Source organism: Haplochromis burtoni, unplaced genomic scaffold (assembly GCF_018398535.1).
Source record: "Haplochromis burtoni strain Fernald_Lab_line unplaced genomic scaffold, NCSU_Asbu1 Contig_5, whole genome shotgun sequence".
Classification (NCBI taxonomy): Eukaryota; Metazoa; Chordata; class Actinopteri; order Cichliformes; family Cichlidae; genus Haplochromis; species Haplochromis burtoni.
The window spans coordinates 1,634,669-1,657,753 of NW_024582366.1; the positions used below are offsets into that span (position 1 = coordinate 1,634,669).

Genomic DNA, 23,085 nt, shown 5'->3' on the forward strand with positions numbered 1-23,085 from the left:
GCGTTGCACCTCTCAGCTCTTTTTGTAACTTCATGAGTTGCGCTGCTGCTGCCACAGCTGGGTTGAAGACGCATTTAACCTTCCAACAAAAGTGATCTTAAGTTAAATAACATACACCATTGCATCTCGGCATTATTTTAATGTGTCTACACCCTACATCCTGTGCCTCTGACACTTTATCCCACCCCATTTAGAGCTTTCTTGGATTTCTTTGAATATTCCTTGAAGAAAAACAGAAAAACAAAACAGCTCTTATAACCTTTTTGAGATGTCAGTCATCAAAACTAAATTAAGCACGAGCCTACAAACTTAAATTGCTCTCACTTGGTAAAAATGGTAAATGGCCTGTACTTGTATAGCGCTTTACATGGTCCCTAAGGACCCCAAAGCGCTTTACACATTCAGTCATCCACCCATTCACACACACATTCACACATTGCATCACGTGGTTGTACAGTAAAGCGATTCCTTTTATGGTCACGTCTGTTAGGCTGTTTTGTTTTGTTCCCGCCTCACCCTGTTAAACTACCTTTAAGGCCATGTGTGAGTCAGTGAGGCCGAAGCTGCTTTGTAGTTGAGCCTTAAACTTAGCTAACAGTGCTAGCTATAGGTGTCCACCTATGCTTGTTTTCACTGTAAAGGAATTAACACTGGATAAGAGTCTGTCTTCTCCCAGCCAGGATGCTCCTCATTGCTTTGTTGTGCAACCTGTTGCTCACTGCCGTGGGCCAGCAGGAGGAAAGCAAGTGGGTCAACCCTTACGACATGACCATGTATGATGCTACGACCAAAAGGATGAGAAAGCCTACTGAGGTTGGGAGATTTTTACTCTGAGTATTGTGAAGATGTTGTGTTGTCCAGCTCAGACACTTAGTTTGTATGTGTGTTTGCAACGCAGCCAGCAAGCTGTGACAATCTGGGCACTGAAAGACAAGAGTACAATCAGGACTCCAGCCAGACTGAGCCATCGCCCTGCAACAAACAAGTGGAGGAGTTAGAGGGACAGGTTGGTGTTTAGAGGTTTTAAATAGGAAAAACTATCTTCAAATTGTCTAATTATACGCCTCCAGGCTTATCGCTTTGTTCTAACTGGTACACAAAACATGAACGTCAACCGTGTCTAAAAAGGCCATTTAAGTAAGGTGAACTCAATGTCATGTACAACAAACCGGTTTTACATGTTTTGAGCTGTAGTCTGTTAGAACAGTGTTTCCCAACCCTTTAGTGCCACGTCACATAGAAAAATCACAACACCAAATAAAAATGTCACAAAAGTTCATTTCTTACAAGATATATTTAAAATCTACTCTTAAGCTACATAGTGTGAAACCTGTGCCTGTTTAGTTGAACACAAAGCTGATATTCTTGCAGGAGTTGAAGGAAGACACACGAAGATCTTCCTCGACAGTCCTGAGTCTGTGTTTTGGTTTTTTCTTGTCTTGATAGCAATCATGTTTATAAAACCCATAGATGGGTTGTGGAGGAAGGAAGCAGAGCTGAAATAACTTTGTTTGCCAGAAAGGGAAAATAGTCTGTGTTCTTGTTTTGAAGTCTTGGGTGTTTTGTCTAGAAATGGCATTTACGTTTACTTGGAACCTTGGCACTGTTTGACAGTTTTTCAGCAGCAGGCATAGTGGAATTGGCTTGGTTGGTTCCCCGGTGAATCCAATGGCAAGATGAGTTTCATTGTATTATCTTGAGCTCTCCTTTTGTTTTTTTCTGACCACTGCTCATGCCTTCAGGGCCTTCATTTGAGTCTTCTCCAGGACTCAGGTCAGATTCACTACTTTTTTTATTTTCAGATATTTATCCATCGCTATTACCTGCGGCCCTTCTTCTGTTTTACTGGCGGTTGGCAACCCTCTTAATTTGTGCAAGATGTTGCACTGCCCTCTAGTGGAAGAGAATGGAAATTTTCTGCCTATTACTACATGCTGCTCCCTTACCCATCTGGTGAAATTGGATAATCTTCCATGGCACACCTGATGATTTCTCATGGCATACTTCTGTGGGGCTGCACAGTGGTTTGGAAATGCTGTGCTATAACATCATCTGTGGGCAGACAGTGGTTAGCAACAAGACTAGGCTGAGATGTTTAAATGATGGTGAAGTGTTATTACCGGGCTCAAAGTGTATCGAGAAGATATCGTTCAGATCCTTACACCACCAACCAGTCTTAGAAGAGAACCTGGGGTCTTTCCCATAATCCCAGAAGCTTTGACTGGGAAATAGGAACTTATTCAGGACAGGCACTTCAGATATTCTGCCTTGCCTTCATTCAGATTGAAGATCATAAGAAGACGATCGAGCGCATCTCACAGCAGCCAACATGCAGCCCAGTGTTCAAGAGATTTCTTAGCAGACTGTTGAAGGCAATACAAAGTGCTGGTGTGGTAGGTGGTCATCTCATGTTTTATGTTGAATTATGAGATTTCAGTCGAGCATATTGTGCTATCATATTTACTCTCTCGTTTAATAATTTTACAAGTGTGGTGGAAAAAAATGTGCAATTTAAGACACTTCTCCCATTTCTCTCCAGCCCAGTGACTCCACAGATGTCTTTTATGATGCCAAACTCAAAATGTCCAAACAAGCCATGGAGGAGATCCAGGCACATCTGGAGAGTGAAGACAGCTGTAGACCAGGCGTCCTGGACAATGCCATCAGTCAGATTCTTGTGGACGTTAAACCGCATGATTATGGGCCCAGGAAGTGGCCATTTGAAGACACCTTTGGGGTGGAGCTGCATACATTATTGAAAGTAATCTCAGTCTTTATTACTGTGACTCCACTTTCTCTGGTTTGAGGCCAACTCCCCCCAAATCTCTTGTCTAGTGTTGTCTCCATGAACAAGAAGGAGAGCTGTCTGTTGATTTCATGTACACTCAGTATGGTTTCATGAGAAGTTGTCAGTGCAGATATAAAAACATGTCTTTTTTTTTTAAACCAAATGTAGCTTTTACCTTTGACCCCCTTCTGTTTTGACTTTTCTTAATGTGTCTGCTGTGTTTTAATGGTTTCTATTTTCTGTAACCACTTAAACTGTTCTCTGCTCCGTTCTCCAGATCGTGTTATTTATCCTGGTTATACTAGTCATTATCATGCTCCAACTGTGGACAAAGATCTCCTGGTTTGTGCTGTTCCAACAACTGTTTGCTGTCTGCTTATTCGTCAGTGTTATCTGGAACTGGTTTTACCTGTACAAGGTAAATAGGAGCCCCTGCAGTTTTCAGGGGTTTCAGTTCAACTGCAATTCAGTGTTTTGACTGTAAAATAAGATGTTTTTAATAAATATGTATATTTTGTTCAGCTTGCCTTTGCTGAGCATCAAAGTAATATATTGAAGATGGAGAATTTCAATGCAAAATGCACTGGAGTGGAGAAAATGGATTGGATTGACAGTTTGAAAGGTATGCCACTGCCAGTGTTGAACAGACATAGCATTGGTATTCTGTGAAAACCTCCTATATCTAAAATATTAACCGGCTGAGAAAAAAACTTCTTTTTATTTTTAATTTTAGAGCGTATTCAATATAATTTTGAAATACATTTCACTGCACAGCCATGAGATGGAGAGGAATTTAACGACAAGTCCCTCTGCAGTCATTGTGCAAAATCTGAAGTCTCAGCTGTTTTAATAGTTTTAGACTCCAGCACTGCTGTTTTGGATATATTAATCATATTTAGTGCATAACGTCTGCCTAAGCTTAGGCCTGTATTTGATTTCCTGCAGAGTGGTTTAGAAGCACCTGGACTCTTCAAGATGACCCCTGTAAGAGATACTATGAAGTTCTTATAGTTGACCCTCTTTTGTTGGTATCACCAATCAAGGTAAGTCACTCTGTTCAAGTTATTGAGGTCTTGCAGACACATCACTACTAAACACATGATTTAAATTTGTCTACCATTCTGGACGTGACAAACATGCTGATAGTGTAGGAGTTTGTGAATCAGTTGCCACACAGACCTGGAGACTTGCTCACGACCATGCAACAACCACTAGTTGTGAGATAAAAAGTAAAAGTTGTGCCTTTTGAAACATCTTAACTGCAGCACTGAAGCACAACTTTTACTCTGAAGGCAAACCATCACTTTTTCAAGTTGTGCAACTTCTCGGCTATTAGTTAGCAAGTATTTACAGACAGATGTGAAAACTTACAGCCACTGTGGCAACCGGCTGAAAACCAAAGTTGTCACAAGGAGGTCTGTGGTACAGCGCCTTCTTTGCACCGATTTCATCCAGCGACCAGTTGGTGAATAACCATTCTTCCCTACAAACCAATGTTTAAATCACATCCGATATGGCTGAAACCTCATTGCTTTGCTTTCTATTAAGCTGACACATACATTTGCCACTTTTCTACCTTTTTCTAACTGCTATATGTTTTTCTATGCAAAGTCTTCCTAAACTGTGTTCCTTTGTATGAGTTTGGACTTTCTATATGTATGTAGTTTTATAACCTGGACATGCTTCTCTGTTTAGGCAATCTTATTTACCATCACAACCTTCATCACAGAGCCACTGAAGTACTTCGGTCAGGGATTCAGTGAATTTCTTCGAGTGCTCCTCAAAGATCTTCCGGTTACCCTGCAGATCCCAGTCCTGCTCACTACCATGCCTGCTACTGTGGTAAAACCTGTCACCTTATTCACATTATAGAGCTTTCTATAGATGGATAAGATTAATAGAACAGGTCTCTGTCCAGAAGAGCGCAGTCCTAGGAACAGAAAAGATGCTGCACAGGACCTTCAAGCTCTAAGGCCTTTTTTATGCATATCTTCTTCAGGTGATTGTGTATGCAAGTGTGCAAGCAGCCTTCCAGAATGGCATCATGGCACTTTTACGCGCCCACAAAGGGACCCACCACCACCAGAGCTGAACAGATCACCAAGATGTGCTACTCGACTAGCCAAAACGTTGATGATCTCAGACCTGAGCTCCCAGAAGCGCAGAGTGTCGATCAGGTGCCCCTGACCCCCCCCCCCCCCCCCCCCCCCCCCCCACCCCCCCCCCCCCGCCCCCCCCCCCCCCCCCCCCCCCCCCCCCCCCCCCCCCCCCCCCCCCCCCCCCCCCCCCCCCCCCCCCCCCCCCACACACACACTTTTTAAAATAATTTTTGTTTAGATTCATCCAATCAACTTAAATATCAAATTAGACACACAATAGTGGGTTTTGGTGGAGACTAATGTCCTTATTATTTAATGCTTCTGCTGAGATGAGGGTAAATATTCATGTGCAACATAAATTGGTATCTTAATGTTTAATGAAAACTTTTTATTGATATTTTTGTCTTTTGGGGTTTTTTTCTTTGTTTTTGTTTGTTTTGATACCTGCTGATCTCGTCTTAGTTTCTTTAATGCATTATTGGCTCTACATTATCATTACTGTTCGTTTCTTAGCTTGCACCTACCCACTCGAACTCTGTGCTCCTCCAGTCAGATGCCTCTATTCGTTTCACGCTCCCAGTGCATATCTACAGGTGACAGGGTTTTTTCCATTGCCGAGACTCTGGAACAGTCTTCCCTCTTTTATAAAATCCTCTTCATCCTTGGAAGTCTTCAAATCGAATCTGAAGACCAACCTATGTTCCAAGGCTTTCAGATCTCCCACCTTTATTCTGTTTCAGCTTCTCTGGTCTTTTATCTCGTTGGATGATGTTTGCATGTGTAGACACGTATACATGTATTTTATGTTCACATGTGTGTACTTGTGTGTGAATGTGTACATATTATTATTATTATCATTTTATTTTATTTTTTATTTTTTTTATTTTTTACAAAAATGTATGGATGTCACAATGTTTCTGTTTTCATCTTATCTGTTTTAATTCTTTTTATCATATTCCTCTGTTCAGCACTTTGGCCGACACTTGATGTCTTTTAAATGTGCTATGTGAATAAAGATGACTTGACTTGACTTTCTGCTTTATATATGCTGGATTTCTGTTGCTACCACAACATGGACATCTGTGCAAGAACAGTGGATTTTAACCATAGTGAGCTTGATGGAGCTCGCTCAGTATAAAAAGCAATGAAGTGGCTGAAATCCAGCGCATGTCATCGACTGTATCTCCACGTCATCATTTCATTTTTGTCATTTGAGGACGATGATTTACAGTTTTCCCTCCTGTCTGCTGGATGCAAGCAGCTTCAGGAGCTCACAGGCGTTCCAGCTCTGATCTGTGGAAGTCATATTTGATATCAGGAAGTTGACTTTGTTGCTCTGTGTTCATCAGTGGACAAATAAAGTTTTGTCACATCCGTCATGTTTCTTTGTCCAACGTGAGGTTTTGGAACAGAAATTAAACACGGTCCCTGCGTTTCACATTTAACACACTGTAGCTGTCATCTTAGGTGGACGCCAAGCAGCAGCAGATCGTATCAGGAATGTGCTGGTTTCTGTTTAACATAGGACCCGTCTTCCTCCGACCTCTTAGGATATGCTGCATGCATCTGTGAGACTTGGATGTCAAACACAAGGCCTGGCAAAGACACTGTTCCGGCCACTAGATGGCTTTGGGAAAATGTGAAGGATGGCATAAAAATTTGGAGTTTAAAATATTTGTTAATTTAGGTTTTATAGCTTCTCCTTCTGATAAAGACTTCCCCCGTGGCTATTAATACTATATCAGTTAATTCAATTAAATTACAAAGTACCCTGTTTTTTCACTATTGATCATAGAAACAAAAATGGCATCTTGTCTGAATTAACCAACTTTTTCATGTTTAATTACAGGAACATCTGGGCACTGAGCTATCAGGGTTTTTTCAGTAATTTCACACATTTCTTCTATTTTGAGCCCAAAGAATCACGCTGAAATATTTATTTCATGTACTACAGCACCGTTTCTGTATCATGAGGAAAACCTGAGATGTACCATTGAAACATCTCAGTGGTTAAATGTGTAGTTAAACTTCATTTCATTGACTGAAAGGGCAGTTTGATTGGTGAATTGTATGTTGCGTCCAATGTAAAATGAGTTTGACATCCCTGCTTTATAGTATCATGTGTGATGACCTGACCTACAGACTCTTGCCTGTGAAATATAGAAGTACCTTATGTCTTCTGTGGAGTTTGTTCCTATATCAGTAACTGCTCCAGGTTTTAATCAGTTCAAAGGTTTTACACTGACGCACTGATTTTCACGCACACAGCAACGTTTCATTATTATTTTGTTTTTTCTATTTAAATCTAGTTTCTTAACCACATTATGTTTCGGGCCTTTCCGTGAGCACTCGTTCACTCGTAGATTGCGCACCTGTGCCGCCTCAAACCCATTTCCTGATTGGCTGACTGAAAGCGTCGTGGTCTCGCGGGGCACACGCGCAGCAGAGCAGAGTTGTCTCTGACTCTCTGCCGGAGCTGTCCGGCTTACGTTTAATAATCTCCCTTCAGTCATTTGGCTTTTCCCCACCTTGCTTTGCAAAAATGGAGTTATTTTCTCGCTATCTGGATAGAAGCAATTCGGTCAGGTAAGCTTTTTATGTTTAAATAAGTTGCGTTCAAATATAGTTTTGTTACCTCATCATTCTGAAATGCCGCATGTTAAAATGTAACAACGTTAAAAACAACCGCGAAAGTCATCAGGAAGTTTTATGACGTGATCAGGGCTGGATTTAACGTTGCACTTTGTAACTTGGAGACTTGGATTTGTGTTGTTTATAGTTGACAAACAATTGGGGGAAATGGTGAAAGTACATTTACTGAGCTAACCTTGAACTTCGTACACGGATCTCTCCGTGTGATTGATTACCAGTCTGGTACACCGCAACAACAAGAGCTGATAAAATAACTGTCTTTCTTTTTAACTTTCACTTCTGCATTTTCAGCCTTCTGGCTGCTTTCTTCTGCCTTCGTAGAGAAACTCCTCTCACCATCTGTTCATTTCCACATGTTTTAACCGTGTAGCCCACAGCACTGCGATCTGTTTCTGTCATCTGCATGATGGTTGTTGTCTTACAGCTCTGTCATAACTCACGACATTATGAAAGAGGAGAACCTCAGAGATGACCTGAGGTATTATTTCATGAGCCCCTGTGAGAAGTACAGAGCCCGAAGACACATTCCCTGGAAAATGGGAGTCCAGATCCTGAAAATCATCATGGTCACCACACAAGTATGTGCACTGGGGTTTATTGTATGTTGGGAAAGACCAGGAAAGAGGCAGCACTCAGAAGGAGCTTCCTGGAACTGCAATCTGTAATCGAAGGCATGCAGCCAAGAGCAGTGTGTATATACATGCTTACACTGAGGGTCCTGCTTAAAATGGGAGAATAAAGGAATATTTGTGTTTGTCTTTATTTTGCTGCTAAATTTGTATTGTTTCGGAAGCACACGGCCCTAAAACAACACAAACGTCTTCAAAGCACCTCATCAGTATTTCACGTAACACTTTAAAACTACTTGTAAATGTGTAGCTGTGGGAGATTGCACAATACTCCATGTCCATAACAACTACAGTTTTGGCTAATCTCCTTTTTAAAAGGCCCAACTGACTGAGAGGTATGTCAGAGATGTAAAGCTACCATAACATGTGTTTTCCACCTCAAAAGGAATAAGATGCGTATATGTTCAACTCTCCTTTCTTGTTTTCCCCACAGCTCGTCCTGTTCGGCCTCAACAACCAGCTGGTGGTTTCCTATAAGGAAGAGAACACCATGGCGCTCAAACACCTTTTCTTAAAAGGCTACAGCGGGCTCGATGAGGACGACTACAGCGTTGCCGTCTACACAAAGCACGACGTCTATGAAAGTCTGTTTTATGTCATGGATCAGGCAAGTAACAGTGACTTTTTTACTGTAGCATTATGAAGTGTATGTAGTGTTGAGTTTTATTATAGAATATGCACATCAGGAACTCCAATCTAAAGCTCATATAAACATATCTGGTGTAATTTAAGTTTCGCATGAGTTGGAACTGCTTTATTTTTTGAATTTCTTGTTTTATCGTGTTTCACTGCGATATTCCAGTTTTCAGCTTCTTTATTGTCTCGTCACCCTGGAGTGTTTTCTGTTTTTTTTGTTTGTTTTTTTAAATTTTCCTAACATTCCCTGTTGTGTACAGTACAGTCAGCTGGGCCAGCTCTCCGTGGGCCCGATCAGTTACGCAGAGGATGAAAATGGCAAGTTGCTGCCCCTCACCATATGTAAAGAGTACTATAGGAGGGGCAGCGTGGAGCCTTCAGATGAGATCTATGACATCGATGCTCAGCTGGAGACGGGTGAGAGGGAAAATTTGCATGTCAGTTTGCTGTTATACGCGGCGAAGTTGGTGTCAGATTTGCCATTTAGATAATTAAGCTCAGTGTTGTTAAAATTTCCCCTTTGGGCTCCTGTAGTTTTAATATTTAGTGACAAACCTGAAGAGTTTTTATTAGAAACGGGACAAAAGATTCATGTTTAAAAATACCATTTCTTATATATTTCAGACATTTTAGAACCATTATGGGATTTACTGGTAATTTAAACAGGTCATGAAATTCCATATTGGAGTATAAGAACTAATTTTGAGGGGAAACAAAAGCTGTGTCTGTGTTTTTTACACACCACATATATGTGATGGGTTTTTTTCAGTTTGTATGTCACACGATCCAAATACTGCAAACCTGTGGAGAGCAGAGAATTCATCCTTTTTTAATCTGGATTTTTACAGGTATGCTGTTTAAAATATTTACATTACATGCTGACATCCCCATTTTAAATCAAACATTTTGCCGCTTTTTCAGGCTTGTCGACATCAAAATAACCTTCCAGTTGAAGGGAATCAACCTCCAGACAGTGCGTTCGCGAGAGTTACCCGACTGCTACTCCTTCTTTGTTACGGTATAAGTTTCTTGGCTTTATTAACGCCATGTAAAAGCAGCAAACACAGCTGGATTGAAGCACATATAAACACCTGGATCCCTTTGATTTGATAGATAACGTTCGATAACCAGTGTCACAGTGGAAAGGTGAAACTATTCCTGGACATAGACGCTGAAAGCAGCGCGTGCCGAGACTGGAAGATATCGGGGACGGGTAAGGTGAACTTCTCTAACCGAAGCGAAGCAAAAATTAATTAATGATAACAAATGAGGGAGGAATGAGACGGGTTATGGCTTTGAAAACTGTTTTTCACATTTGAGTAAAACAACAGGTCAGCCTGCAAATGCATGTTTGGAATATTTGTAAAAATATCAAAATGTTGTCAAGTTTTAAAGAATCAGACTAAATAAAAATAAACTCTTGTGGACCAATGTGTCTGTCCAGTTTATTTTGTGTTGCAGCAGCTTGTTCACCACGTTGTTAAAGTGTGTGGAAGGATTTGTCTCCAAACTTGTACCAAGACTGGGCAGTTTCCTGTAACTGAGGCGTTTGCATTCAGACTTGTGTTATCGGTGTCAGAACTGTGAGTGTGAGGGAGTTGAGTGATAAACCCTCTCACACCCACACTTGTGCTTTTTGTGTGTGTGTTTCAGCTCAGAAGAACACACACTATCTGCTGGTATTTGATGCCTTCGTCATTCTGATGTGCCTCACATCAGCCGTGCTGTGCACTCGCTCCATCATACTGGCCGTCAGGTTACTGCAGGTCAGCAACACCATGCAAGCAGCTACCTTTTTTTTTTTTTCTTTTTGAAATTAACTTAAACATCGTGGATAAAGGTGTGTGTGTGTGTGTGTGTGTGTTAAATTGACTGAATTCCCATTGTTTTATTTTGAAGAGGTTCTCCAGATTCTTCCATGAAAACTTTAATCGGAAAGTGTGCGAGGACGACCAGAGGGAGTTTCTGAACGGCTGGTACTTGCTGGTCATCGTCAGCGACCTCTTCGCCATAATTGGATCGATTCTGAAGATGGAGATACAAGCAAAGGTAAAATGAATAATCCCTTTCTTTCTTGCAATGGCGTTTAACCATAACACCCCCCCCCCCCTATTCAGTTGTCATTTAAAAGTTGTCAAATAATTGCAGAAGATTTGAAAATGTATATCTTTATGTAGAAAAGGTTTTGTATAATAAGCTGTTGTCAGAATGTATTTAATATTACTTTGTACACCAGGATCTTTTTCTACGTAGCTGACGGCTGTAACTGTGCAGGGGCGGATCTAGCAAAGTTTAGCCAGGGGGGCCGATAGGGCATTAACAGGGAAAAGGGGCACAAAGACATACTTTTCTTTCTTATTCTCATTTAAAATGTCGAGCTTTTAATAAATAATTATCTGAATCTTACACCCAAAGTTTTTATCTGATGTAAAATGTATAGAAGTCCATTACTGTATATAGTAACTGTTAAGTCTAATATACCCTAGTAAGCTATAGTACTTTTTCCTTTGGGAACCATCTGTGCAGTCTGCAGTTCTGTTGAAGAAATATGTTGAATCTGTTAAATTATTGTAGAAAAATAATTGATTTCTGTGCATTTTATTTTACCGGTGCATTCGATTAAGGTTGATTACGTCAATTAAGCATCACGAGGTGGAAAGTGGTTCCCTTTGTTGTTGCTGGGAGTTGGCAACCCTATTAGTTAGGTTGTTTAATATTTCTACTAGGTACTCTTTAAAATACCAGAATAGGGAGGCTAGAGGATTTAAGTTTATTAGATTGATCACTTTTGCTGAACTATGAAGTATTTTTTGTTTTTTTGTTTTTTTAGACGTGAGTATGAACTTATACAAAATGCAGCAAGACATTTAAAAAAACTGTTTTATTGATTAAAAAACACACTATCAGATTCGTATCGGACATAAAAAAGTGGTATCGTGCCATCTCTAGTGTGTAGGCAAATTTTTATCATATTTCATTATTTTAATGTTTTATTTATATCCACCGATGTGTTTTAAGTTTTAAAGAGTTAGACTCATTTATGCCCAACTTTGCTTCTTTTGTATAATTTATCACTGCAGGTGAAGCTCTACTATTATTTGCTACAATAACTTTTCAGCGGAGGTTAAGTTGTCTGAGTGCAGCATTAATTCACCAGTTAGGTTTTAGTATCTTATAATTACATCGTTAGACGTATAAAGGACAGTTTGGACCTTTAATCAAACTTTAAATTCCAAACCAAATTTCAACGTGACTGACGATACTTTGCATTGTGATTCGGACGTTGATAATAACTTTGAGCAGTTGGACACAATCAGAAATTGCAAAATCAGTGAAGCTGTCCTTTAAGAAACCTGCAGTTTACATTTGTAGTTTTCTTCTCAGTGCACATGCATTAAAGCATTAAAGCACGTTAAGGTTTATCGTTCCTTGGCTTCACTTTGTACTTTGAACCCTAATAAAATAATCACCCAGACTATGTCATTTACTGCAATCATACAGCAAAACCAGCTTTACTGTAATATAACTTATGTATACTGTGTGTAATTATGTAACAGAGTTTTCTAGAACTATGATTTCATCCCTAATCGTGGACTTTCTCTGCTCTCTTGTGTAGAACCTTACAAATTATGACGTGTGCAGTATCTTCCTGGGGACGTCTACATTACTGGTGTGGGTTGGAGTGATCAGGTACCTGGGATACTTCCAGAAATACAATGTGAGTCCATGCTCGGCACGACTGATGTAAGGCATTAATGTTCTACATTTATGATCTCAGAGTTTGAAGTCTGTTTCATGTGAGAGCTTCCAATGAGCAAAATATTAAGCAGGAGCTCATCACATTAAGCTTAATGCAACAGTGATGGAGAAACTTGTATTAATATGCTGTGAGAATGATATATTTATTTTAATTCTCATCATGCACATGTGTAGACCTGTATCCGTCCGCTCCACTCTCACATAAACCTTTATTTGTTGTCTCATAAGGTTTAAAATTCACTTAAAAACAGTATATTTCTTCCAAGTTTAGGTGCTGATCCTAACCATGAAGGCAGCCTTTCCAAAGGTCCTGCGTTTCTGCTGCTGTGCTGGCATGATCTACCTCGGCTATACTTTTTGTGGCTGGATTGTACTGGGGCCGTACCACGAGAAGGTAACTTTCTAACTGGTTTTGAGGAAATCACTGTGATGGGTGTGACAGAGATGCAGGGGAAACAGTCCAGGCTTCTTTTTCTTCCTCACGAAATGTTGCTGACGCTGATATTGAATTGAGGAACTCCCAAAAGTGCACATCTTTTAAAAAACGGACTTACGGTAGTGTTTTAGGTGATTGTTTTTGATCGTGTCCCAGATTCAGACTCTTGATAACCTGTAGATGAGATATTCAAAGTTTGATTTTGATGAGTTTTATGAGATTTGCAAATCAGTGATTTGTTTATTTGACAGTTTATTTTTTATTTACTTTTTTGGAACTGTGGTTGTACGATACTTTCCTTTTTATGATGACTGTCAGATTGGACTTGGAGAAGTTAAATCTTAACTTCTCCATCAGGTTTTCCAAGCTCTTTCTTTCAAATTGCTATTTCAGCATGTTGCTCTTCAAACTGAACAAAGTGTACACATGGCCTTTGGCTTCCCTGTACAGGAGCAACTAGAGTTCAGTGCATTTATAAGACTCTCTAAATAAAACGGCCACTAGGTGTCAGTGCATGATAATGCTTGTTTTGCTTCACTGGCTGCTGTTCGCTGCTTCATTGGTGACCAGGTTTTGAACATTGTACAGTGATTGCTGCCACATTCATAACACATTCATTTGTACACTGATGTGTGTGCATATGCGTGGATGAATCAACCATTTGAGGAATGAATCAAATGGTTGATGATTAGCAACAGAATTGTGCCACATTCAGTTTTGGGCCAACTGCCCCGAAACAGAGCAAATATCTCAAACTGAAAGAGGCTGCAAGAAGCAGTTTCCTCCAAATGTATGCATACAAGTGAGAAACAAAGTTGAGCGGCTCATGTTTTAAGAATTTGTGGAGATTACAGCTGGACTTGAGCAACATTTGGAGCACTTCTTAAAATCCTGAGAAACTCTAACCTTAACTGGGAGCTCCCCAGACAGTGATCTGTATGTTTAGCTGTTCTGGCTTGTTAAGATAAATTATTTACGGAAGTCTGAGCAGAAGTAGGCGTCTAAACACGGCAGAGCTCCTAATCTGCAGAGGCAGATGTGGGGAAGCCTGAGAACAGCTGCCTCACATCTTGCCTCTCACTGGCTAAATTGTTGATAATCTTGTGCTGAAGAGGAGTAACTACTGTAAATATATTGTGAGCTGATTTTTGTGTTTGCCTTTATGTCACTTCACTACCTCCCATGTTTAGGAATGCCCGTCTGTGGAACTAACAAAGCATCCATACGGTTGGTGCACTGAAGGCATTCAAGCAGGTCATTTTAGCTGTTAAGTACACTTTTCTCTGTTTAACAGTGAAATAGACTCTTATCAGGCCCACATGAAAAGCAAACTGTTACCCGACTACCATTTGTGCAACCAGCTCTGCTATGCCAGCGTTTCACATCAGCCGTGTTACAGTTCTTTACGTTTGCGCAGCGATGCAGTCAACGGAGACTTTTATATTTATACTGCGATGTTTCGGGGAGTCCCCCGTAGTGACCTGTAAGTGTTTCCAGGATCCTCAGGTTATTTACAGAAGGAAATCAGCAGGGGATGACCTGCGGCTTGCCGTTCCACACGTCTTCAAGTGCTGTCAGCTGAATCCATAGTGTCTGAGAGTGATGTTGTTTTTAGATCTTATCTCATTCTTGTGGAACATGACTTCTTTCTGTTTTGTGTCGGGCTTTCTGATTGGTTCTTTCAACCAACGGTCTCCCTTTTTTCCTTTATTGCATCATTCCTATCAGTCTTTAGACAAACTCGTTGTCTTATTATTAAGCCTGCGAGGTCCAGCGTTTCTTTTAATACAACCAAGTACTTTTGGAAACTCCAAGTTTTCTTTAATCTCTGATCAAAACACAGTGAAGCTGACCTATACCTGAGCATTCAGGCTGTTTACTTAAACACTTCTGTTGCCTGTTTAATATGTTGATGGTAATAATCTGAAGTGACTCGTCTTCCTGTGATAAACTGGGTTTCGACCTAAGACTTACTCATTAACATTTGTTACATCAGCTACTTAAAAGATCAAAACAGTCTTTCAGTGTGAAGAATTTTTACTTGCAATTTATAAGAAAAATAATAAAATAATGTCATGTTGTCCTTTTGAAGTTGGTGATTAACACTAAATTGTATTTTATGGCATTTTTACAGACCAAATGTCTAACTTTTTTTTTTTTTAAAAGGAAGAAAAGCTGCAGTAATGTAACAAATTTCTTTCCATCTTCTCTTTTGTTTTCCAGGAAATCTCAGATTTCTGTGGATTTGTTAACTGCTCACTGCACTGTTATTTCCCTCTTTCTCTGTAGTTTGAGGGCCTGAGTCTTGTGGCAGAGTGCCTGTTCTCTCTGCTGAATGGAGACGACATGTTCACCACCTTCGCCCAGCTTAAGGACAAAAACACCTTGGTGTGGCTCTTCAGTCGGGCTTACCTGTACTCCTTCATCTCCCTGTTCATCTACATGGTGCTGTCGCTCTTTATCGCTCTTATAACCGACGCCTATGAGACCATCAAGGTACTTACGTTACCGAGTGCGAGTCATTTGAAAACTGTGGCATTTTGTCAATTAAACTCTTGGATCTTGTTAGACCTGACAGGAGGCTGGAAAATGTGGACTAAAACTGAACAACAATCCTTACTGTACTTTGAGCTTTCTGCCAGCAAGACAAAAGGGATGTTCACATCTCTTCTGACAGAACCACAAAAAAGGGACGTCCCTGTGTGAGATTGCCACTCTTCAACCAAATGCCACATCAGTGTTGCAGGTTAAGTCTAGCTGCGTGACAAAGAGAAAGGATGGTACAAATCGAGTGCATTCATATGAGTGAAGTAGTGTGTCTTCACTCTGGGTTGGGAAGCAACTCCTTCAAGTTGAAGGAGTTAAGGTGGCTTCGGGGTCCTGTTCATGAGTCGGGGAATGAGCGGGAGATTGACAGATGGATTGGTGCAGCGTCTGCAGTAATGAGGATGCTGTAGCTGTCTGCTATGGGAGGAGATGGCATCAATTTACTGGGTGCTTTATGCCTCCCACCCACGCATGGCCACAAGCTGTTGATAGCAGCCAGAAGGAGCTTCCTCAGTAGGGTGTCTGGGTTATTTCTTAAAAAGGGTGACGACCTTAGTTATTTAAAAGGGGCTCAGTAGAACGGTACTTGGGCATTTGGGTGATCCTGCATGAATCCTAGGTTAGGTGTTTGCGTGCGTCACAGGTAGTTCAGGGCTGAAGAAACTGCAGAGGAGCTGGATGAGGTTGACAGGTGAGTGGGGAGTCTGGGCATCTATGAACCAAATAAGCAGCAGGATGGACGGAGAGAAGTGTCGAGGACAAAAAGAGGGGGGGGTTAAGTGCATCTTGTGCTCTTCTTACATCTTACTTCCTGTCTTGCTTGTCCCTTAGGCAATAATGTAATTGCATCTTGCTGAGAGGAGACAACAATCAGTGAATATCACATCTATAAAAAGCCTTTATTTCAAATTTTATATTTAAATTTTGAAGAAAAATGTGACGAAACCAGTTACAATGTTTCTCAATCCATGTTTCAGTCATTGCGGTACCTGTTTGTGGGCTTGAGTCTACAATATGCGTTAAATTGGTGTGCATTTCTCAAATCTAGCATGGAAAAAGTTTTGTCTTCTGACTTTAAATGTGATGCATTTTGGACTTTTTCTATTTGCTAACAGAGTTACCAGAAAAATGGGTTCCCGCAGACCGACCTGCAGAAGTTTCTCCACGAGCCGACAGAGCTGCCTAACATAGAGGAGAGCGATCAGACAGACGTCAGCGTCAGGCACTCTGTACTCTGCTACTGCCAGTGGTACGACTGTTCACAGCAGTGTTGCTTGTTTAATATTTAATCTCTCTTCACACACTCAGCCACACCTGGAACCTGTTCTCTACAAACATCAATGTAACATAAGAGGTATTGTGTTTTAAATACCTGCTTAGAGTTGTTAGCCAGTGAGATTTAAGATTTTATTATAGTTTGACGGTTGCTTGTTGACTATTAGGGCTATTACTTGGCTTAGCTTATTACTTAGGTCTTAGCTTGAGAAGAAGATGTAGTCTTAACCTCTTAAATCTTGGCCATCAATCAATATCTAAATCAACTGATGGTCAAAACAACTGTCACTTTTAGTTACTGTTAACATGAATGCTGACGGTCATGCTGGCAAGAGTGAAACACATCTCTTGTTCCTGGGAAAGATTCATGAAGTCTTCGGAAAAGAGCTGGCACCAGCGTCAAAAGTGAAGTTGATCAGAGAAATGTCGAGGAAACGCCGTTACATTCTCACTCTCCCTTTCAGTCCGTGTACAAATAAACAGGATTCACGGTAACATTCAGAAATGAAAACAGAGTTTGTGTCGCTTACACCTTGTCGCCATGATATACGGACACCGTACTCCTCTGTATGTCGGTGTTTTCTTCTCATTCCATTTCCATGAGCCAATCTCCATCATCGGCAGGCAGCCGACTGCAGCGGAGTTTCCTCCACGCTGCGGTTTGGCTCCGTCTTACGTGGTTTGAGAGCAATGAAATTAGTGGTGGGAGCTATGCTGACACACCCAGTGATGGGCTGATTACAGAGAAACTGAGGGCCTCCACACTGAGGAACACCCCTGCCCCCACCGTCCCCTTAAACTCCCAGCCGTTCTTACCTCTGTACTGTTATGTCCCTGAATGCACAGGTCACAGTAAACATTGTGGCTCAAAATGAGCTGAAAAGGCTCAGTGGTGAGTCGAAAGCAGTTTTGAATGCATTGGAGAGACTGGTTTAGCGGCTCTGTTGTGCGTGGTTTTATTAGAACGACCTCACACTGTGTTCTCTCTTTATCATTTACTTAACCTCTTTTCAGTTGTCTGATAACATGAAGTGTTTAACAGGCCTGAGAAATGTTTCATTTTATTTCCCGTTATCGTTTAAAGCGGCAGCGCAGTGCCCCGTTTGCTCCCAGCAACACTTCCTCCATCACAGTCAGCACATTACTGTGAAGTTGATGTTTCTGTTCAGGAGAATGTTTCGCTGTAAACGGACACCACGATTGGTTTCTGTAGCCGCCATCACAATCATTCCACTTCAAAAGCACGAGACTGTTTTGTGACTGAGTGCATGAGATGTTGTTTACCCAGTAAAGCAACTACTGTAGTCATTTGTAGAGAGCTGTGTTTCGCGTTTGCCACCAAACTGTTATTTTTTTCCTGCCAGAGCTTTGAATGTTTGTACACACTGTAAAAATGATCTGTAGTCGTGTACTCGTTGGGAAAGTCCTGGCACTGGGAAAAGTTTCCTTTGCTGTATGTGTTATGATGACACATTGGAGCTTAGACAGTCTGTTTCCTCCCTCGGGGCTCTTCAGCCGTTGTTTCAGCAGACGTTAACACGCCGACTTTGAGGGTTTTGTTTTGGGCTTGTTATTTTATTTTTATTTATTTTTTATGGATGTTTGTCAGCCGTTTTCTATCACCCAGCTTTCCTGGGATTCCAGCTCTGGTTGCCTTGAGTGTTTAAGGAAGTCTAGTTTCAGTTACAGTGCCATTATGTACTGATGTGTAATGTACATCCTCTGTTGAAATTAGTGACCATCTTTTAAAGTTGGTTCAGTTTTCTTATTAGCACTCTTGTAGATTTGCACTGACTATATAATTGCATTCATTTGCAGCCTTTGACCTGGCTAAATCTAATTTTTTACAAGCATCCTTATCTTACTGTCCCAGCAAAAATTAGATCAGTGTTCTCAGTTAACGTTTTAATGTCTTACTGGGTGAAATTTCATCTGGATCTGTTACCTTGTTTGGAAAGGAAGCTGGGAAGTGATCCTTGGGTTGGATTTAAAACTTGTTTACCAAAAGCGTCAGGTTTGTTATCTCTTGTATATTATGACTCTTGTGAATTCAATTAAATGTAATAGAACGCATATGTGTGACAGAGGTTGTAAACTTAACAGTATCTGGACTTAAATGTATCAGCTGCAGTCTGTCAAAGATTATGGCCCTATTCCTCAAAATGTTGACTCCCATCATCAACTCTGAGATCAGCAACTCAGACTTTACAGTTTCAGAACAGGCCGATCAGACTTCACCTGGAGTTTCACGTGCATGAGTAGGAAAAAGAAAGCAGCAGTCAGCGGCGCTCCGATACTATGACTCACCGTAGCATTTGGTAAATAAAGAGCAGAGCCTCCACTTTAATCCGGTGTACTGAGGAATATGAATGTGTCAGTGTGGATCATGATGTTTATCTTACAAACAGGACAGGTGAAAGGAGTCATTTTAATCAGCCTGGGGCACTCTGTCATCATCAGACAGAAAACATTCATGTCTTGTCTTTGGCGGCGTTTTGACAGTCACCACCATCGCTAAGCCTCATGTCAAAGACATTACATTCATGCAACTTAATTGTATCCTGTGTGGTCAGCAGGAGGGATTTACACTCTTTGTTATGGTCAGTGTTGGGGTTAACAACACTGTCAGTGCGCCCCAGGGTGGCTGTGGCTACATGTAGCTGCCATCACCAGTGTGTGAATGTGTGTGTGACTGGATGTGTAAAGCGCTTTGGGGTCCTTAGGGACTAGTAAAGCGATATATAAATGCAGGCCATTTAACACGGAACACCTTTAAGAAAAGTATTGCATTACATTACTGATTTACTCCCAGGAGAAAGTAATTCGTAGCACTGAAAAAGGTCCTGAAGGGCACACACCTCATGAAACGTCTCATGATTACCAGTTAAGAATGTAAAAACCTGAGTGAGTGACTGCACATCAGTTTGTTACCTGTTGAAGATCAGGGTCTTTGTGCTGGTCTGGGGTCAGCATTCACTCAGCTTTTACTCTGGGCTCTTGGCTAGCTTAGCATTAGCGTGCTGTCTGTGCTTGCAAAGAGCTGAAATATGTTAGCAGCATAATGTCGTTGTTTCTGTCCTGTATGCAGTCTGCACTTCACCACCGTGCACTCGTCCTTTTGTGCAATAAAAGTTTGTTTTCTCCTTTGACAACAAAATGATTAGATACAACTTCTTTACTCACTTGGTCTCATCGTCGTCATCAATCATTCCAATCCTGGAAAATGTTCTGCTTACAGCAGATCATAAAAATGAAGGAAAATTACCTTTTGTTTAAAAACAAAGTGTTTGAACTTACAGCTTTCTTTGGTGGGTTTACTCTGATACAGTGAAGTGTGCAAATCTTTGCTGTGTGTTGCTATCAAACCTGCGTGAAGTTGAAATTACAGATTGGAGAACGAGGCCTTAATGATGCGTGTGTGGGAATTATCCCAAGAACATTACCGTGATAGTGTTGCAAGATTATGCCCTAAAGTGAGAATTCCTGTCTGCTTGTGTAACAAGTTGGATGTATCATCCCAACATAATATTGATACACTTGGGAATAACAGTGTTGCCTTGGTAGCTACATTTAGAATGGCATGTACCCTGCATTTGAACAACCTGTAGCTTTAATAAAGCTGGAGCACATTTGATTAAACCTGGGACATGCAAGGTCATTCGTATACAAGCATGTAGGAGTCCCATAAATAGGATACTGCCATTATTTAAGATCGTACACTGCTTGCTTTGATTTTGAATACCAGCAGAAACCACCTATTTTTCTTTCTTGAATTTGGTTCATATCATTTATGAGTAAGATGAGTATTGGTGCTTTCTAAAGAGAAGCATTCGCTAACCACGCAATCGAATGTCTGAGTGAAAAGTAGCCTATGCTGTAGTTTGTCATGATGAAAGGTTGGTGGTTTTATGAGTTCTCTCTCTCCTTACAGAGTTCCAGCAAATGATGATGTCATACTTATCAGCTGACGGCTGCCCCGCCTCTGGATGAGACAGTTTAGGGAGGAAAATGCTGGGAACAATACTTCACATGTCTGAGATAAACTTCTCAACGCTGAAACACTGAAAAAATCCTGGAGAATGTAGATTTACACGTGTAACATCCCGTGAGGTGCAATAAGAAAGGCCAAATGAGTTTCCTTCACTGAACGGGAGTCAGGAGCTCAAGATGCGGAGCTGGAACTGGGACTAAGAAGAAGTGGCTGCTTGGATTAATTGTGTATGTTTATAATACTGCTTAGATGTTTATTTGGCCAAGGAGTTTGGTCGAGTGCTGTTGGGGAATGTACAACATTAAAGTTAATTTATTAAGTGTTGAAGTAAAGGTTGCAGCAAGGCTAATCTTCCTATTTGTCCCCTTTTTTTTTTTTTTTTAAATTTAAATGTAATCATGTCACTGGTGGGAGTGGGGGGTGAGTTTTCTCTGAAGTGCACAAACATGTTTCCAGCAGAGTTGTGATTATGACTAGTTTTGAATGAACACACCACAACGATGAGTCAGCTCGATCTGTGTAGAAACCAGCAGGTTAAAGTTAAAGACAAGCTGGAGCATGACTTCTGTTGCAGAGCTGTGCTCCTAGTTAAGATCATCACATTTCTCCCACATTTTCTCAGCTACGTTGGCCAGTAGGTTGCCTTTTATTTATTTATTTTTTAAGTATTTTATCATTCAGCTGTTTAAAATCTTCAAAGCTAGTTTACAAATGAGGTAAAGAAGATATCTGCAGACTCTTAAACGTGCCTGGATCATGAAGTTACAGAACCCCTGGACAAAAATGTTTGATGAGCCCTCGCTCATTTTTGTGTTTTGTTTTTTATTTCCTCCTTCTCTTCCCCTTTCTTCAGTAATCAGATGCATCATACAGGAATGTGTGCGTATATGTACACAGAGCAGTTTTGAAATAGAGAGCACTGCACCTTTTAGTGAAGAAATATCAAAATACAAGTTTTGTAAAAGCTGTATTATCCTTACACTAAACGAAACAGCCAGAGATTGTTTAAAAAAATGATGCTATGTTTTCGTGCACAAGCAGCTGTTATCATCTTCGTCTTGGTTTCTGCCCCCAACGCACCACAACCCTCGAGATTCTTGCCAATCTCGGTCATGGATGATTGTTCGTTGTTGTAACGCAGAGCTTTTCTTGGGAAAAGGCACGTTTGGCATGTGTCCATTGAAAAAGGACCTTTTTTTTTTTTTTTCCTTTGATGGGGGAAAAAATCCTGCAGGTAAAACAAAACTATTCCCTGGATGCTAAAGGTTTCAGGTTAGCTTGCATGTCATCTAACTGACATCTCAATAACTTCACTGAAAGGTTTTCATCCAGAATTATTTACAAAAATGAGTCAGGAACACACATTTATTCACATTTCCTCTATTGTGCCCATGGGTTTGGGAGTACCTAGTCCACAAGATGTCTAACTTTGGGAGAGCCTACTAGCATCGGCATTGTAGGGGAGAAAAGGGGCAGGAAAAATACATACTACTATATTTTACCAATTATGCCATCCTGGTATGATATAAACAAGACAATATAGGTTAAAAATCTAACGTTTAAGTTGATACAGTTTGGTATTTCTTTTATGCGCCTCTTGGTTGGGGCCCCATCTCTACGAGAACCCCGGTCACAGGCCCTGAATGGCCATTGGATAACCTGAGCCTGCTTCTCAAAACCCCAAAGGAACAAATCCTTTCCAAGGACGATTTACCAGAAAATCAGGTAATGGTGCTAAGCTGCTGGTTAATTGGTTTCAACTTTTTTCAGTGCTGACTCTAATCAGTTTTCTGACTCAAGTAAAGTTGCATTAAAACTAGTTTAAGATGCTGTTGTGTCAAAAAGAAAAGTGCCTATGCAGGAAAAATGCCTCGCCTGTAATTAATATTTTATCAGACATATTTATTATTAATGCTAAGTGGTTGTATTGTTGTTCAAGGTGGAGCTGCTTCTAGCTACCGCACACAGTCTTCTGTAGCTCAGTCTAGGAGCTGGAGTCCTTCCAGCGCTACGGTTCCAGTGTATATAAGACTAGATGAGCAAGGGTTAAAAAAACAGGTTAAACGTCACATATTACCCGTGTGATGCTTATAGGAATGAAACCAGATGAGTTTAAAGGAGAAATGTTTCTGTGAATGACCTGGTAAAAATTCATGGACATGTTAAAAGTGACAGGGACTCCAAATGACTGATTTTAAAAGCCAGAAAGTTAGAATGTTTCATTATTCACACTGAAAACGCGAATAAGACGTCACACTGTTAAGATGTAACTG

At 40.7% G+C, this 23,085-nt stretch overlaps 2 protein-coding genes across 2 annotated transcripts; both read left to right on the forward strand.

Annotated features, from left to right (window-relative positions):
• Positions 1-518: 518 nt before the first annotated feature.
• Positions 519-4,892, forward strand: clcc1 (chloride channel CLIC-like 1). The gene is made up of 9 exons (XM_042222270.1): positions 519-813; positions 899-1,006; positions 2,283-2,393; positions 2,540-2,761; positions 3,066-3,206; positions 3,311-3,410; positions 3,734-3,831; positions 4,484-4,630; positions 4,788-4,892. The coding sequence occupies exons 1-9, from the start codon at positions 682-684 to the stop codon at positions 4,878-4,880; spliced, it is 1,152 nt and encodes a 383-aa protein (XP_042078204.1). The 5' UTR covers positions 519-681; the 3' UTR covers positions 4,881-4,892.
• A 932-nt stretch (positions 4,893-5,824) lies between these two features.
• On the forward strand, positions 5,825-21,161 carry mcoln2 (mucolipin TRP cation channel 2). Its single transcript, XM_005923426.3, has 14 exons — positions 5,825-7,473; positions 7,964-8,117; positions 8,602-8,775; positions 9,065-9,221; positions 9,574-9,652; positions 9,726-9,822; positions 9,918-10,017; positions 10,458-10,570; positions 10,704-10,853; positions 12,421-12,522; positions 12,835-12,957; positions 15,289-15,495; positions 16,662-16,795; positions 20,753-21,161. Coding segments are annotated over exons 1-14 (1,635 nt in total). The 5' UTR covers positions 5,825-7,429; the 3' UTR covers positions 20,754-21,161.
• The last annotated feature ends 1,924 nt before the right edge of the window (positions 21,162-23,085 follow it).